Source organism: Canis aureus, chromosome 7, assembly GCF_053574225.1.
Source record: "Canis aureus isolate CA01 chromosome 7, VMU_Caureus_v.1.0, whole genome shotgun sequence".
NCBI classification, from domain to species: Eukaryota; Metazoa; Chordata; class Mammalia; order Carnivora; family Canidae; genus Canis; species Canis aureus.
This window is the reverse complement of record NC_135617.1, coordinates 72459379-72477927: the sequence shown is the minus strand read 5'-3', so window position 1 is coordinate 72477927 and position 18549 is coordinate 72459379. Positions and strand designations below refer to the sequence as shown.

The 18549-nt window shown below is 38.5% G+C and overlaps 2 protein-coding genes across 25 annotated transcripts in view; one reads left to right on the top strand and one right to left on the bottom strand.

Moving 5' to 3' along the window:
- Positions 1 to 11054, bottom strand: part of ENPP3 (ectonucleotide pyrophosphatase/phosphodiesterase 3) — a 98286-nt gene extending 87232 nt beyond the window's left edge. For 8 of the 13 annotated variants that reach the window (XM_077904859.1, XM_077904856.1, XM_077904861.1 and 5 more), the window contains exon 1: positions 10744 to 11054. In XM_077904859.1, the coding sequence (XP_077760985.1) occupies positions 10744 to 11030 (287 nt within the window). In that variant the 5' untranslated portion in view covers positions 11031 to 11054. Of the gene's footprint in view, positions 1 to 6513; positions 6642 to 7625; positions 7772 to 10287 lie in introns of those variants that run through there. The other 5 variants (XM_077904870.1, XM_077904864.1, XM_077904869.1 and 2 more) reach the window with 5 other exon arrangements.
- The window catches only part of MED23 (mediator complex subunit 23), a 45417-nt gene continuing 37506 nt past the window's right edge, over positions 10639 to 18549 (top strand). For 4 of the 12 annotated variants that reach the window (XM_077904844.1, XM_077904848.1, XM_077904850.1 and 1 more), the window contains exons 1-8: positions 10640 to 10896; positions 11233 to 11264; positions 11434 to 11521; positions 14028 to 14152; positions 15125 to 15236; positions 16419 to 16517; positions 17294 to 17395; positions 18050 to 18119. In XM_077904844.1, coding sequence (XP_077760970.1) covers positions 10849 to 10896; positions 11233 to 11264; positions 11434 to 11521; positions 14028 to 14152; positions 15125 to 15236; positions 16419 to 16517; positions 17294 to 17395; positions 18050 to 18119 — 676 coding nt within the window. In that variant the 5' untranslated portion in view covers positions 10640 to 10848. Of the gene's footprint in view, positions 10897 to 11232; positions 11265 to 11433; positions 11522 to 14027; positions 14153 to 15124; positions 15237 to 16418; positions 16518 to 17293; positions 17396 to 18049; positions 18120 to 18549 lie in introns of all 12 variants that reach the window. The other 8 variants (XM_077904846.1, XM_077904851.1, XM_077904849.1 and 5 more) reach the window with 4 other exon arrangements.

The following is an 18549-nucleotide window of genomic DNA, read 5'->3' as shown; positions in this document are numbered from 1 at the left end:
TGTCAGCTTGCTCTGCCCTATGGATTTCAGACTTGCCAGTCCCCACAATCAAATGAGTTAATTCCTTTCTCTCTCTCCCTCCCTCCCTCTAAAAGACTTTGCTCTGATACATATTTTGAGCATCTTCTCATATTTTTCTTTCTTCTTAAGACTTTGCCCTATTTTAACCTCTCATTTGGAACTCCAGAATCTGTTATCTTGGTTTCTGCCTTCTCAATTTTTTTTAAAGATTATATTTATTTGATATATAGGGAGCAATAGGGCATGAGTGCATGCATAAGTGGGAGTGGGGTGGAGTGGGATGGGAGGGAGGAATAAAGGGTGAGGGAGAAGCAGACTCCCCACTGGGCAGGCTCTATCCCAGGACCCTGAGAGCATGACCTGAACCAAAGGCAGATGCTTAACCGACTAAGCCACCTAGGCACCCCTCTGTCTGCTATAATAATTTGTATACCTTGACTCCAGGATGCTAACCTGGTATTAATACCCCAGTTGCATTCAGATGCTCTTTCCTGGTACTCTCCATGGCGCCACTTGATTCTATATCAGCTTTGTTCACCAGAATACCACTGACTCTGGCTCCATATTTTTATTATGTAATTCCTTACCTCCCCCCACTGTCAGAACATCCTTCCTCTTCTTCCTCCCTCATCCTTCTCCCTCTTTCAACCCTGAGAACACAAAAGCACTAGATAAGAAAGTCAAGAGGCCTCTGATAAAATCTTGTCTCTTTCATTTGCAAGTTAATTGACTCGACATCAAATTATTCACTTTTAAGGTGACCTCAAATTATCTCTAAATTACCAAATTAATGGAAAAATATCTTAGTCCCTCAAGTCCTGAGGTGAGTAAACCTCGGGAAATCTACCTGGGGCATACACATGGCACGTATGGTAAAGATGTTAGCACAGTCCAGTGTCTAGTCATATTTTCCACTATAGCAATTCTCCTAAATGAGCTCTAAACTCCAACCTCTTTTGAGTGTGTCAAGTCTTAGAAACTTATTCCCAACAGTTCACCTGGGCATTGGACACTGGCCAAATCCACACCCTCCATACAACTTAGACTTTGGAATAGACCGTCTAGTTAGCTTGACTGGATTCTGTGCTCTTTAAGTTACTTGAACTTTGGAAGCACTGCTATTCTTTTCCCCTTCAAACTTTAGAACAGTCTGCACCTTCTGGGTTCTGAAAGCTTCACTCTGCATATTGTAATGCTTAATGGCCTAGAACATTTGTGCTCCGATAGGCAGCTAGCATTTCATCTCCCACCAATCATAAATATTTCTCACACTCGACAAGGTCATCATACAGAACTCTGAGAACTTTTCTAAAAATCACAGAAAACCTACTTGCCGCTGTCTTGGGAAAGTCCCATGGCCTGCCAAAATCAATTTTTCTTAAGTCACATAAACCTGCCCTTTCTGGTTCCAGCACTAGAGCTTGAGCAGTACTTAGACAAGCCAGACTGGGAAGGTCCAAAGAAACTAGATACACTGAGAGAAGTGGTGGAGATAAGGCAAATACTAGGCTCAGGCCAAGCAGCAGGAAGGAGTCTGTCAAAGTTGAAAGATCTCAAATAACATGACATAACAAGGGACAGGTGGCCAACATCAAGGAGGGTCTGTCATAAGGAAAAGGCAGAAAAACATACAAAGAGATTGACAAGCATGCCTAGCAAAGAGAAAACTACCCTGATAAGCAGTTAGTACAGGTAAGGCAGATGTTAGTCCTTGGTAAATAAAGATCCAATATTGGAGCTGATTCTGGGACTAGCAGTCCCGGTGAGATTGGTGTTAGCAATGCTGAACCAGGACTGAGAGGCAACGTTTTACATGAGGGTCAAGGCAAAAGCTCAGCATGTGTTATAGTTCTGGAAACTGAAATAAAGTCAAGTGACTGGGTTACTAGACATTCAGACAATCACAATAATAAAGTAGAATCAGTGCCTGTAGATTGATATCAGTATTTTATAGTACCTTTGTGTGAGAAAAGACATTTTCCAAGATGGAAAATAGAATCTCATTGCTAATCAATATAGCTGAACATTTATAATCAACTTGGAGGTAGAGAACTGTCATTTTGAACCTCAGTTAAACAAAAATTTTCTTCCAACCCTGGGGGTGGGGTGGGGGGGAAGGAGTTCCATACTTATCAGTAAACCTGTATTACCAAAAAAAAAAAAAAAAAAAAAAAAGGTACTCTATAATTGATGAGGGAGCTGGGCTAGCTGAGGACAAAGCACAGCTGATATCCCACAAACAACCCCACCCAGGGTGGGATGTGTGTGACTACCTCAGGAAGCTTCCAGTTGTTCTAATGTTAATGTCTTGCTAACAAGGAAGGAATGTTAATGCCTTGCTAAAGGGAAAAGCAATCTTTAATATATAATGTATTATATAAATACATACACAGCTCTGATTTTATACACATAACTATATAATATGTTTAGTTTTGCTTCTTGGCCCACAAAGCTTAAAATATTTACTAATGGCCCTTTGTAGTATTGCTAACCCCCAATCTATCTCCAATTTCTTCCAACTTTCAAAGGCTGCCACTAATGTACTTGACCAGAGAGACTTGCAACAGCTGGTCACTTGAACCACCAATTACTACCTCTTATGATTCAGAAGTCAGAAACCTGATCTGATGCCTCCTATAGCATTGCAGTTGTTTTCTACTGAACAACCACCATTTCTAAGGTTGTCTTTGGGTCCTGGAGCACTGTTCCTCTTGCTTTGCCTCAAGTGAAGAAATATGCCCTAGTAATGTTAGAATTTTAAAACTCTTTCTTATTCATTTCAAAACTCAGAAATAATTTTACTGTCAAAACTTTTCTAAGCTTTAGTAGGCTCTTCTTGTTTTCAATGTTCTCCAGTGGACCTCATTTAGGACAGAAATTCTAGAGACCTCTCCAGAAAAGATATCCTAAAGCCAGAGTGTTATCATGCTACCTGAGTTCTCCAAGGCTCTCCAAGGTCAATGAAAGTATAGGCTGTGGTTTCATTCTACTTCCTTGAAGCCAGGCAGGACCTGGATTATTTCCCAAAACTTCAGAATCTCTCTGGCATGTCCAGCTTCTACCATGTATAGGAAGAAGGTCAGTTTTGGTTTGCCATTTGGTCCAGTATCTATCACAAAGGCCAGATATTATGAAATACCAGGGGAATAGAGGTTGAAATAATTAAACTTTCCTAAGAGAATTCAGAAAGGTACAAACATTAGTTTGTTAGGGCTGCCATGAAAGATACCCTAGACTGGGTGGCTTAGCAACAGAAATTTATTGTTTTCATAATAATGGAAACTGGAAGTCCAAAATCAAGGTGATGCAGGGTTGGCTGCTCCTACAGCCTCTCTTTAAGCTTGCAGATTGGCGCCTTCTCCCTGTAACTTCACATGGTTGGCTCTCTGTGCGTGCACCTGTCTGGTGGCTCTGTCTGCATTCCAATACTCTCTTCTTATAAGGATAGTAGCCATATTGATTAAGGCCTACTCTAATGACCTCATATTCTCTCAATATGACTCTATTTAAAGACTTTTTAAAGACAGTCGTGTTCTGCAGTAGTAGGACTTCACCATATGAATTTTAGGGAAACAATTCCATAAGGTAAGAGTTAGCATTTCTGGGACGCCTGGGTGGCTCAGCAGTTGCGCATCTGCCTTCAGCTCAGGGCGTGATCTTGGGGTCTGGGGATCAAGTCCCACATCGAGCTCCCTGCATGGAGCTTGCTTCTCCCTCTGCCTGTGTCTCTGCCTCTTCCTCTCTCTGTGTCTCTCATGAATAAATAAATAAAATCTTTTCAAAAATAAAAAATAGGTAACATTTCTAATACACATTATGTAACTTAAAATGTAACTCAAGCACTATGGCTAAGTAGCGGGATCATAAGTCCCATCACCCATGCCGATTATGTTTAGAGCACAATCTTTGCCACAGTTTCATGTACTTGCATGTATAGGCTTCAAGGGAAGTTCTGTGAGCCACTTGAAATTACACAAACTTAAAAAAAAATTACACAAACTTGATTTTGTGAATATGTGTATGTACGTGTATATGGGTATTTACGTATGTTTTCTCTAAAGCTTACATCAGAGCTACACCTTCTAAAAAACAACACTTTAAAGGATGTAACAGAAAAAAAAATAAAATAAAAAAATAAAGGATGTAACAGGACCAATATGGCATATAGTATTGCTAATCCCTAATCTATCTCTAATTTCTTCCAACTTTCAAAGGCTGCCACTAATGAACACAATCCAAATTGAGGGACATTCTGTAAAACAGCTTATGTGGAATCTTTAAAAATGTCAATTTTATGAAGTGGGGACAGGAAGGACTACAGAACTGTAATCTGAAAGGAGAAACCTTACAACTAAATGCAATACAAGATCTCTGGATCCTGGATAAATAAAATGGAGTAAAAATGGAAGAAAAAAATGATAATTGAAGGACACTACTGAGACAATTGAGGAAATGTCAGTATATGTATTCTAGATAACAGTAGTATATATTTTTTTAAGATTTTATTTATTTATTCATGAGAGACACAGAGAGAGAGGCAGAAGGAGAAGCAAGCTCCATGCAAGGAGCCTGATGTGGGACTCCATCCAGGAACTCCAGGATCACACCCTCAGCCAAAGGCAGATGCTCAACCACTAACCCACCCAGGGGTCCCAACAGTAGTATATTGATGTTTAATTTCCTGAGTGTGATAAGTATATGGTGGTTAGGAAAGTCAGGTCCTTAGTGCATTGACTTTCAGAAGGCACACGGTGAAATATTTCAGAGTGAAGTTATGATGTTTGTAAATAATTCTCAAATAGTTCACAAAGATATAATTAGATTGGGAGATAGAGAAAAGAGAGCCAGAGAGGAAGAGAAAAAGGAATAGTAAATGTGGTAAAATGTTTGAAATATGTATGTTGATTGTAAACTTTTTGCGATTTTTCTCTAGGTTTTAAATTTTTCAAAATAGTTCAGGGAAAATAAATACTCTTTTGAGAAAGCTAATGGAGGTTGTATTCTTTCTCCATTCTGCAAACAAGGTAATAAATTTAGGAGGAGAAAGGCGTGAAGCTGAGTACATAGTAGTGAGGTCTGAGAGGGCAAAAAAGAATCTCCAGGACTGGATGTGCCCAAGAGGAAGATAAATTGGTAAATACTTTATGTGTCTGGTTCCTGAGAGATTTACATCTCAGACAGAGGTTTCTGGATGAATTAGTGATAGGCACATCCAAAACTAAGCAAAGAAAAACACAAGACAATTATTAACTCTCAAAACAAAACAAAATGTGGTATAGAAAAGGGAATGTGGGATCCCTGGGTGGCGCAGCGGTTTAGCGCCTGCCTTTGGCCCAGGGCGCGATCCTGGAGACCCGGGATCGAGTCCCGCGTCGGGCTCCCGGTGCATGGAGCCTGCTTCTCCCTCTGCCTAGGTCTCTGCCTCTCTCTCTCTCTCTCTCTCTCTCATAATAAAGAAAGAAAGAAAGAAAGAAAGAAAGAAAGAAAGAAAGAAAGAAAGAGAAAGAAAGAAAAGGGAATGTAATTACAATGCACTGTGTTGCTAAATTATATGTAATAGCTACAGAGTCAGATTGGAATGAATGGTCTGTAATTATTTACTTAACAAAAAACTACATGAGTAGGTTGGAGAAGGAGGAAATGTGAGGCATATCAGGGAACACTACATACTCTTTCAAAGTAAGAAGTTGAAATGTAATATTTAAACAGAAATAGCAAAAAATAATAGAATAAATCATGTTATTTAGAAAAAGAATTGAACATGGCTAGCTTCTGGGAAAAGAGTTGAAGGTGGGGAGGAGTTTGGTTGAACATTTATTTTTTCAATATAAGCTTTAGAGAACTCTTTGAAATATTTACATACAGTGCTTTGAAAAATAGTAACAAAAAGAATTATATTAATAGTATTATCAATTGGTTTCACAGCGTATACCATGAAAATTAACATTTAACATTCTTTTTTTAAGTTTTTATTTATTTATTTGAGAGAGAGAGAGCAAGAGCAAGGAGGAGAGGCAGAAGGAAAGGGAGAAGCAGACTCCCCAGTGAGCTGGGAGCCTGATGCAGGGCTTAATCCCAGGACCCCAGGATCATGACTTGAGCAGAAGGCAGATGCATAACTGCCTGAATCAACCAGGCATCCCCAAAGTTTTAAATTCTGGACTACAGAAAGAAACTATTGGTATGAGTTAAAGTACTATATGAATCAAAATACCTCTATACAAATGAAATCCAAAAAATGAGGTTTTTACAAGGCAGAATAAATTATAAAAATCATATATCTTCTTTGGGCTGTGAAATCTATGTTGTAAGATTTTTAAAATAATAAATTTGGAGTTAAAAAGCCATTCTTTCCAAAGAAAGAAAGAAAAAAAGAAATGAAGTAGCTTGGATTGAAGAAATTTAAATGTAAGTCTGTAGGAAAGGAAAAGCCAAAGAAGGATCTAAAGTCAGAGAGTAACATGATAGAAGATGCACTTTTAGAATATTTACCTGGCTCTCAAGAATAGAGTGGACCACGTAGGTGCAGCTATTGCAGTCCTAGAGAGAGGTGACAAGCTAAATGAAGCCAGTGGAAACAGGTAAGTGCTCACCTGGAGAAACATGACAGCATGTACCTCTGGGCTTGAAAGACTGATTCTAAACTCAGATGACTAGGAGCAGGGAGGTGTCTTTAGCAGAGAGAGGGGGCACCAGGAGAAGAGTCTAGTTTTCTAGAAAGATGACAAGTTAGGTCTGGGACCTAATAATGTTGAATTATTTATGGAACACACATGTTGAATTCTTCAGCATCAAAAGTGAAGAGAATATCTCCACTCTACTTTTTTTCAAAAGTGTTACTTTATAATAAATAATCTATCTCTCCCATCTCTCTTAGGTAGCCAATATTGATGCTTAGGCATTTAGATTAGTTTTCTATGGGGTTCCTGGGTAGCTCAGTCAGTTAAGCATCTGACTCTTAATCTCAGTTCAGGTCTTGATCTTGGGGTTGTAGTTAAAGCTCCAAGTTGGGCTACATGCTGGGCATAGAGCCTACTTAAAAGAAAAAAAAAACCATTGAATCCTGGTTCCCTCACCAATGGGATTCTTATGGTGGTAGCCAGTGGGATTTTCATTTCACTGATGAGTCCATGAAATAACTTATATGCTTGGAACCTAAAACCCAGCTTACTCTCCACACCTTCCTTTACAAACTCAATATTCTTTCATTCATCATTCATTCACTTATGACATTATATTAGAATTTGGAATAGAAAACATGAAGATACAAAAGATACCATGTTGATGGGATATGCCTCTTCTCTCCTCCCTTTCCCCAATAGCCCTAAACTGCTTCATCTCCACCTTCAAAATCTAGGGTTTCCAGCTTCCTTTTTTTTTTTTTTTTTTTTTTTTTTTTTTTGCTATATCCTATTCTTTACGGATGTAGGTATATTCCCTGGACCCTTAAATCTAGCCTAGTATTCATTCTATGCCATGTGCTGTTTTTATATTTTACTTTATTTTGTTGTATTTTATTTTATTTTTTGTCTTTCTTATCGCTCAGTCCATTATTTACAAACCCAAAGCAATCATACGATTAGCTTCTGACTCAGACTACTCACCCAGGCTTTCAGAGTGTCTACGCTGGCCTCACTTTCCAGGCTGATCCAACTATTTGTCTTGAGTCCAGTGCTAACAGTGATCTGAATGTACCAGCCTTTTTCACAGAGACATCCATCCTGGGTGTTCCAGTCTTATTAATCATCTCTGCTTGCATTTCTGCCTTTACTTATTTCCTGAGCTTCTGATTTAGTTCCTGTTCCCAGCACCAAGCCTCCACCTAGAACCAACCAATTCAGTTGCATTGGTTTGACCATTAGCACACTTCCCTTGGGTACAGTTTTGTGTTTGCCCTTTTGCTCAGTCTGCTTTGATCTGTACCAGGTAATTATTCTTCCTGCTGAAGGCTTGGTCATTTTTAAGGAAAGCTAAAATAGTTGATACATTACACATTCAAGGATATCTCCAACCAGTCCTTTCCTTATACTTTTTTTTTCTTCCTTCTAGTGAATATTCAGTGGTTTGACACGTTCTGCTGTGGCAATTATATTCCATATTATAGAAATTTCAAGGTAAGGATTTAGAAGCATATATTTTTTAAGATCTTATTTATTCATGAGAGACACACAGAGAGAGAGAGGCACAGACACAGGCAGAGGGAGGAGCAGGCTCCACACAGGGAGCCCGACGTGGGACTCAATCCCAGGTCTCCAGGTTCACACCCTGGGCTGAAGGCGGCGCTAAACCACTGAGCCACCAGGGCTGCCCAAATGCTAGCAAATCTTAATATCTGCCAGGACTTGTACAGTTCAAAAGGTAGAATGGTCAGGAAAGAATTAGATCTTTTTCATAACCAAATACAATTTAAATGTGTTTTCCCCCAATGTTCATTTATTCAATTGGCAAATAATATATAAACAATGAAATACCTAAAGTTTATGTGTACAGATCCATGAATATTGGCAAATATTTACACTGGTTTAACTACCACTTCAGTCAAGATAAGAAGTATTTTCTTCATACGGGAAATTCCTGGTGTTCCTTTGCAGTCGAGGCAAACACTGTTTTATGTAACCACCTATTTATTTGCATGTTCTTGAGGTTTATATAATTGGAATCACACAGTATGTACTCTTTTGCATCTAGCTTCTTTCACGCAACTTTATATTTTGAGATCTATCCATGTGTATCATTCTATTTTATGAGTATACTAGAGATTGTTTATCAATTCACCTGTTGGTGGACATTTAGATTATTCTCAGTTTTTGAGTAATGTAAGTAAGGTTGCTATGAATAGTCATGAACAGGTCTTTCTCCAGATATATGTTACCGTCTCTGCTGGGTAAATGCCTAGGAGCAGAATTCTGGGGTTATATGGTAAGTATATGTTTAACTTTATTAAAAAATGTCAAGGAGTTCCCCAAACTGGTGTTTACCTTTTCTTTTTTATAATTTTTAAAAATTTATTTATTCATGAGAGACACAGAGAAAGAGGAAGAGACATAAGCAGAGAGAGAAGCAGACTCCATACAGGGAGCTTGATGTGGGACTCCCAGGATCATGCCCGGGGCAGAAAGCAGATGCTCAACCGCTGAGCCACCCAGGCCTCCCCGTGTTTACCATTTTTATACTCCAATACTACAAATGTGTGAGAGTTCCAATTGTTATGATAATATCATATTGTTTCAATTGCTGTAGCTTATTAGCAAGTCTCAAAGTAGAATAGCTTAAGTTCTCCAATTTTTTTTCAAGCTTATTTTGGCTATTCTAAATCCTTTGTATTTCCATATAAATTTTATTTATGTATTTTTAATAATACATTTACTTTTTATTGGTGTTCAATTTGCCAACATACAGAATAACACCCAGTGCTCATCCCATCAAGTGCTCCATATAAATTTTAGAATCAGCTTGTCTATTTGACCAAAAAATGCTGGAATTTTTATTGGGATTAAATTTAATCTATAGAGTAATCTGGGGATAATTGCTATGTAAATCATATTGAGTCTATATATATATATATATATATAGAGAGAGAGAGAGAGAGAGGAAACAGAGTGGAAGCATGGAAATCTGCCAACTGAAAACTCTTACAAGTCTACCTGACTAAAGATAGTCCAAAATAAGATAATATGTTTAGCATACAAAAAAGAATAATAGATTGTTACGCTGCTTAGATTTTAATAATTCTGGCCCTGTCATCCTTCTAGCTTGGACATCCTACAAAATTGATTCCTGCAATATGGTTCATTAAGTATACCTAATATTGTGGCTAGTGCTGAGCAAAGAGTGAACAAATATTTCATAAATGAAGTACTGTACTACTTATGCACAAAGGTGTTACATGAGGATAAAGAAGAGACCCTACATCAGCTTGAGCGAGGAGGGCAGGCATCCAGGAAAGAGTCAAACTAGTGCTTGGAAGAACACAGCGGTGGAGGGGCACACCCCACAGCGCACTTAGCCACGGCTCTGACACTGCAGATGGATCAGCCTTCCTATCTACCAAGGTTTCTCCACTTCTACCCTCACCAAAGAAGCTCTAGGTATTCAGAAATTGATAAATATTATTTTAGATGATTATAACTAAAACGGCAGACATAATTATTTTATTATTCTAATTAAAATTCAGTAATAATGCATTCATTTTTTTTTACCCCCCGACCTTTATGTTAAAAGCTTGCTATGTGTCAGGCACTGTGCAAGGCACTGGGGTTACCCTACTTGAGAAGACACGGTCCCTGTCGTCAAGAAAAGTGTGGTTTCGACTCTTGGCTCCAGAAGATCAGCAGCTCTCACAGACAACAGGTTGACCTAGGTTGCAGGTGGAGCCCTTCTCCCTGGCTGCCATTCCCCGGGCTTCAAGCTTCTTTCCTTGCCAGTAGGCAGAAGCATCAGCCTGGAGCAGGAAGGAACTCCCGTTCCAGCCGGGAGGTGGCGGCCTGCAGCCGACGACGCCTCAGAGTGACTTGGGGTCAAGGCTCCACTTGGTGGCAGTCTCGTCTGGCTCGGCTGGCCGCCCTTCTCCCCCGGCGGAACCAACTAGCTGGGGGCCTGGTTTCCGCAGGGTTGCTAATCCACACGCACCCGACGCTTCCCAGCTTCCGTGCAAGCGCCGCGGTTTGCTGGACGGGGACGGGGGTCCACTCGGCCGAGCGCTTCAGAGAAAAGAAAGCTTACCCCGCCAGCTGAAGTTTCTTGCGGGCTTCCGCCCCTCGGCCGGTCAATTCCCGGAGCTTGGGCCTCACCGGGCCGCGCGCCCAGCGTCCAGGACGAGCCGGGGCGATGGTGCAGATGGAGACGCAACTGCAGAGCATTTTTGAGGATGTGGTGGTGAGTGGAGCCGCCGGGCGCCGGGGCGGCGTCTGGGGGAGGGAGGGGCACCCAGCAGCCGCCCCGGCCAGCGCCCCCCACCTCTCCTGTTGTGGCCTCTCGTACGTCTGCAGGGGTCTAGCGCGTCCCAGCATGCTGTCAGATTCAGTCTGCACTGAAATCCCCAGCACCCTTTGTGACGGGCCCGGCCGGGGGGGGCGGGGGTATTTTGTGCGTGTGGCGGGTCAAGGTGACTTGTCCTGTGTTACACTGTAATGTCGTCTTAGGGGCGTCCCCCCCTTTTTTTATTTTTATTTTTTTTACTTTTTTACACCGCTTATTTTTCTTTTTTTACAGAAAACGGAAATTATAGAAGAGGCTTTTCCTGGGTGAGTGTATACATATATGCATGGCAGATTTTTGTGTTTTTACTTGAGTGTCTTTGGAAGATGTGACTCAGGTTTGCCTTGGAGGCACGCGAGATCTGTAAGATTCTGGTTATGTTGAATTAATTCCCCCTCAAGAACTAGTAGCAAATCTGTGATTTTTGCTTTTTAGAATGTTCATGGACACCCCTGAAGATGAAAAGACAAAACTAATTAGCTGTCTGGGAGCCTTCAGACAGTTTTGGGGTGGTCTTTCTCAGGTGAGCACTGCATTTTTTTACTACATCCAGGTCATGATTTTTGATGCCTCCTTTTTTACACTACTTTGATGTTGCTGCTAAGGTTCTTTTGGAAAGGGAGACATTAGTGTCATCATTTGTTATATGTGTATTCTGGTTTCCATTTGTTTCATTTTGTATTCTTCCAGTGGAGAACCAGTATTAAGAAATCAAACTGATGATGGCACATTGTGAGACACCTATAAAAATCTCCCCCATGTTAGATTATATAAAACACTTCATCCTACTCTGATTTATTTGGTACATGTGGAAACAGCTCTGGTAGCAATTGTAAAAGATACAAATTTCATTCATTTATTCAACAGAAGGAACTAGCAAAACATTGATACAGAGATGCTATGATTAAAGATACCATAGTAAGGGGATCCCTGGGTGGCTCAGTGGCTTAGCATCTGCCTTCCGCCCAGGGCGTGATCCTGGAGACCCAGGATCAAGTTCCACATCCGGCTCCCGGAGTGGAGCCTGCTTCTCCCTTTGCCTGTGTCTCTGCCCCCGCCCCCCCCCCCCCCGCCCGTGTGTTTCTCATGAATAAATAAATAAAATCTTTAAAAAATAAATAAATAAAGATACCATAGTAAAGATAACAAAGATGCCACAATAAGGATACTATAATAAAGATACACAGATCTTCTAAGAAAAATGAGGAAAGGAGCAGTAGAACTTAGTAACAAAGAACAGTCACCAGAAAATGTATCCATGAAAAAGACAAAATGTGTGATCCTTAAAGAGCTGGTGTTCCAGGAATGTATTATCTTCTGATGCTGCATTATTGGTAGGAAAATGAGAACTGTTTATATTTGACCACTGGTGGTAAGACTTACTTCCCAAACATGGGGTTACATAGGCATAAATCTTGTGGGTTTTGTTTTTTTTATATAAGATTTTGTTTATTTATTCATGAGAGACGCAGAGAGAGAGAGGGAGGCAGAGACACAGGCAGAGGGAGAAGCAGGCTCCGTGCAGGGAGCCCGTTGGAGAACTACATCCCAGAACTCCGGGATCACGCCCTGAGCCAAAGGCACATGCTCCACCACTGAGCCACCCAGGCGTCCCTTAAATCTTGTTTTAATTGTCTTCGAATAGGTAATCTATTCATATGGCTCCAAATGCAAAAAGTACCAAAAAGGGGACCCAATGAATAGTCTGCCTTCCATCTCTCTTAGCTTACACCTGCTCTTTTTCGTATCAGTAGCTGGTATTCTCAGTTTGTTGCCTTCTGGAGGTATTTTACACATATAGGATCAACTTTTATAGAACATTCACATAATGTGTTCACTGTTCATTAGCCCTTTTCCTCTTACTATTAAAATCTGAAAATAATTCCACGTCAATCCATTGAACGTTATTTCTGCCTTTCTTTTTTACAGCAACATAATCTATTATATGATTGCACCTTCCTTTAACCAGTCCCCTGGTTTTTCTTAACTACTCCAGTTTAGGTTATTTAGGTTACTTCTTAACTACTCCACTTTAAACAATACTACAATGGACAATATTGTGCACAGGACACTGAATAAATTCCTGGAAGTAGTATTGCTGGGTTAGAGGGTATGTCTACTTAAAATTTTTATAGAAATTTCCTGATAGCTTTCCATAAGAGTTATACCAATTTGTACTCCTCTAGGAATGTGTAAAAGTATCTGTTCCCTAGGGCCTCACAGTAGGTTGTTAATAAATTTTTTTGATGTTTGCTGATCTAAAATGAGAAATTCTATCTCATTATGGTTTGTTTTGTACTTCTTTGGTGTTGAACATGCTTTCAGCATATTTTAATAATTCGTTAAACAATTTATGAATTAAGGATGACCCTTGTTTTTCAGAAATTTGTATTCTAATAGAGGAGCCAGAAAAAAAATAGATCTTTCTAAATCGGCATTATACATTCCAATAGAAGTGTGTATGAGGCACAGTGGTAGTGCAGAGAAGAGGACATGTAGGTTCCTCTTGAGGGAATCCTAGAAGACAAATTGATATGGGTACTATATTTTGATATCAGATTTAAAGTTATACAAGTCTAGAAATTTAATATGTCATTGGATTCACAATTGGGCAGCTGAGGATTAGAGTCACACAGTTCTCGTGAGGCTGATGTACTAACTCACAATGGATTTTTCCCCCAGTGACAGGAATGTTTGAATCTGCCATTTAGGGCACTTCTTACAATGCCATACACAGTCCTTTTTAGAGTTTTCTATTGACTATGTGTACATTAATAAAATCTTCCTCCTTTTGGAGGTCTCATGTAATAAAAATGATGGGAATTGATAGAATTTTATTATTTTAAGCTTAATATAACTGAAATACTAAATCTGAATTTTTCCATTTTTTTAAATTGTTTTCATCATGAATGTTTATAATGGAGTATTTCATTCATAGTTTTGATATACTCTCAGGTATAGTATTAGTTATCTGTCAGTTATAAAATATCACTTTGGACCTAAAATGCAATCATTTTCTAATTTTCCAGGAATCTCATGAACAGTGCATCCAGTGGATTGTTAAATTTATTCATGGCCAGCATAGTCCTAAAAGAATTTCTTTTCTCTATGACTGTTTAGCAATGGCAGTAGAGACTGGTCTCCTTCCACCCAGGTATGTTTAATGGTGGATATGAGCAATCCAAAGAATCTCAAGATTTTTTAATGTTTGGAAATTGGCCAAGATTCTTATAAAAACATGAAGGAATGAAGAAGAAAGTTAGGCTCAATAAGTAATCCTTCATAAAATCTCAGATTTTAGTTTCTAGGACGTAGTGTTCTTAGAATTGTATACTTAAAGGCTCAAACCCAGATAGACTTTGTCTTTCAGCCCAGGGGCTAGGATCACTTAATATTTTATTAACACTCATGGTTATGGTGGTGGACTGAGCTCAGTAGGCACTTTTATCTCAGGGTCTCGTGATTGCAATTAGATGGTGGCTATAGCTATAGTTATCACGAAGGTTTCCCCATTCATATGTCTGGTAGTTGATGCCTGGCTGTCATCTAGGATCTTAGCTGGAGCTATTGGTGGAATCTATGTAGGTCCTGTCCATGTGACCTGGACTTTCTCACAGCATGATGGTGTCCAAGATCAAGCATTCAAAAGAAGACTAGGCAGAAGTTGTAATACCTTGCCTTGGGGTTGTAAATGTCCTTTTTGTCATAATCTTAGGCCTGCCCACATTTAGGGGAAAAGAATCTAGTCCCTTCTCCCACCTGTTCATGGGAGGAGTATCAGTGTCCCCCTTCAGAAGAGCATGTGGGATTGAAAATCTTATTGCAGCCATCTTGGAAAAATACAACCTACCACAAACTGAAGATGGTAAACATTTAATCAATAGCTTTTGTTGGATTTCTTTCTAGTAAAAATATAATATCATATTATTTTGTTCTATTTTGTGTTCTGTCTTTCACACAAGTAAAAAATGTAACATATTTGTAATTTTGTAAAGAGTATTCTTGAATAGTAATGTACCTTTCTGAAGAACACTGACAAATGTAATGTCCAGAGTACATGGACCCTGGCTATTAGAGACTTGCAAAATTCTGTCTTGTAACTGGAATGAGTATTTTTATTTTCTAGAATGGTTTGTGAATGCCTGATAAACTCTGACACACTTGAATGGGAAAGAACACAACTTTGGGCCCTAACATTTAAGCTGGTCCGGAAAATAATTGGGGGAGTGGATTACAAGGTATTTTTTCCTAATTATAGAAAGTAATCACTTTCAGACATGAATAATTTTTCAGTGTGTATATCTTAAAATCTGACAGGGGAAATGAAGTAGAAGCATTTACAAAATCAATATTTTGTTGTATTTCCTAAAGGGATTTAAAATTACTCAATGTTTCCTACAGCTTCTCTGCTTTCCTCTCAACATTCTTAAAAATGCATGTGGCTATATGATGAATAGGGAAGTCACCAAGCAAACTCTGGGCTCCTTCAGCCCACAGATCTTATGATTGTTGCAGCCCCTTTCAAATGAAAGAGCACAGAGCAGGGCTGTGTGGAACTATGAAGGGATGTAGGCATCAACTGATAAGTGAGCAAGTCCTGCTTCACCTCCACTTTGACCACCTTTGAACACACATCCTTCAGCACTTATCTCTTGACCCAAAAATAAAAGCATATACTCCCTGTGTATCTTTATACAGCTCGAGATCTCCCTTGCTTCACAACCATTCTCCTTCATTCAAACCACTTTTGTTACTGTTCTGTTTGAAAGAATTATCATTACCTAACCCTGTGTTTTATGTCTGTATTTTCTCTAATCTAAAATGACTTAAGTGGTAATTATTGATTTGAATCATGATTTAATAGAAAACTAAAACTAAGAAGTTTTTTTCTCTCTCTCTCTCTTCATTTCCCTTAGAAGGTTAACATGCAGTTTTTACCTTTTTATTTGTAGGGTGTTTTAGAATTGTTTCTAATTCCTTTTATGTGTATGTTTTTGTCTTTTCTATAAGATTGGTCACACAATTTATACTCAGTAAATGCATATTGAATGGAATTTCTTCTCTATATGCTTTTTGGACAAGAAATTACAAATATTTCTATTGTTACAATAGGATAACAATACAATAGGGTAACAGTAGGGTCCAGAAAGCTTAGCACAGTGTAGAAAGATTAATTTTTATTCGTAAGGACTTTCTTTGTTCATTCAAATTTTTATTCTTTAGAATTCTATTTTGGAACATGACTCTTCTTTTGGGCTAATGTTAGGGACTCAAGTGTTAGCTCTGATTCAGAAAAATTGAAAATGTGACCTTGAAGGTAACATTTTTTTCTGAGTATATAATGTTGAAATCTTTAAATGCTTTAACTAGCACAGGGGGCATTACTTGGCTTTAAACCTATGGGTTTCTTCTTCTATCAGGGTGTTCGGGATCTCTTAAAAGTGATTTTGGAGAAAATCTTGACAATTCCCAATACAGTGAGCTCAGCTGTTGTACAGCAACTTCTAGCAGCAAGAGAGGTAATTTAGACATGTCTGTAATTCATTAGTCATAACCTGAAAAAAGTGTAGTTTTCTGTAGTTCTATGCCTTTCAAATGTATGGTAGTTATAGACTTCCATTTGGATACTTCTATAAAAATCACTTCTAGTTTTAAAGATGCTGTTTTATTATATTTCAAAAGAAAAATTTAAGTTTAATTAAGACATGGCTTTTAATTAAGAAAACAGTAATATAGACGTTACAGTATTTTAAACGGTTATAAGACTTTAGCCTATGGACCATTTAAAAGATATTTGTATTTTGTAATTAATGTTGCAAGAATTATTACTTTGGTCTATTGCTTTCCTATTAGAGTCTACCAATATTTAAAGCAGTTACTTAGCAACATCCATTTCATTTTTCATTAGTCTTCATTTTTTAGAGATTCTTTACATGTAAGTAAATTCCTTTATGCTGTAGATGAAACCCAATGAGTCCATGAAATAATATCTTTTAATATCTTTGTTATTGCCACTGTTGCATTTAAAGGGCTTATCTGTGGAACTAATCAAGAATAACATTGTTCTTTTTTTTTTTTTTTTTTTTAATTTTTTATTTATTTATGATAGTCACAGAGAGAGAGAGAGAGAGAGGCAGAGACACAGGCAGAGGGAGAAGCAGGCTCCATGCACCGGGAGCCTGACGTGGGATTCGATCCCGGGTCTCCAGGATCACGCCCTGGGCTAAAGGCAGGCGCTAAACCACTGCGCCACCCAGGGATCCCAAGAATAACATTGTTCTTTTATTTTTCTTAGGTTATAGCATATATCCTGGAAAGAAATGCTTGTTTATTACCAGCCTACTTTGCAGTTACAGAGATCAGGAAACTATATCCTGAGGGAAAACTTCCACACTGGGTAAATCTGGTATTTTCCAAGTTTTTTAACAGAAATTTTAATAAAAAATAGTTATATTAATCTCATTTTTGTGTGCTTACTTTTAAAATGGGTACTTATCCTGAGATAAACTATATATTTTTTATCATTATAATGTATTTCTCTGCTATCCTACTGAGACAGTTTCTTTTTCTTTTTTTTTTTAAGATTTATTTCTTTATTTTAGAGAGAAAGACAGAATGTGCCCAGGGTGGGGGTGGGTGGCCAGAGGGAGTTGGGGAGAGAGAACCTCACACAGATTCTCCATTGAGCACAGGGCCTGACATAAGACTTGATCTTACAACCCTGAGATCATGACCAGAGCCAAAATCAAGAGTTGGACGCTTAAGCAACTGAGCCACCCAGGCACCTTAGTTTCTGTATCATCTGTTAAAATATACCAGCTTCATGAAATAGCCAAAGACATGATGGTATAATTAGGAATAATCAGGGACAGATGAACTCGGAAGTAATTGTTTGAAAGGAAGTAAAAGAGAACTGACTTTTGAGTAATTTTTATGTCAGGTATTGTATTAAATCTTTATATATTGTCTCATTTTACGTAAATGATGGTTATATTCAAAACAATCTTGATTTTATTTTTTATTCTTGTTTTTGTTTTTGTTTTTGTTTTAGTTACTTGGAAACCTGGTATCAGACTTTGTGGATACCTTCAGACCCACAGCAAGAATAAACTCCATTTGTGGTAAGATTATAATTTAAAATGGACTAAATAGTACCTGATTTTTAGTGAACTTTTCAACAGAATTGGCAGATGGTATCTTATATATGTCTTGGTGGTTTGTCATTTTGGGAATTACGTAAAAGCTTAATGATAGCCATTTACTTGTTTTTAGGTACTTTGTTGGCTGAATGTAGGGAGGGAAAAGCAACTACCTAGACTTGGTCTGAGCTCCAGATAGAATTGTTCTAGAAGATACGTTTCCTGGTGACCGTAGGGAACTTCTAGTAAAACACCAGGGAATCTTCAGACAACTAGAAGTCTCAACCACCTATCCTTCTGTGTCTGTGATACACAAGACTATCAGGCTCTTTAAGCCCATTCCACTTCACACTTTTGCTCTGTACTTCATTTATTTTTTCATATTTTCATGTTTTGTTACATTCTTAGAATT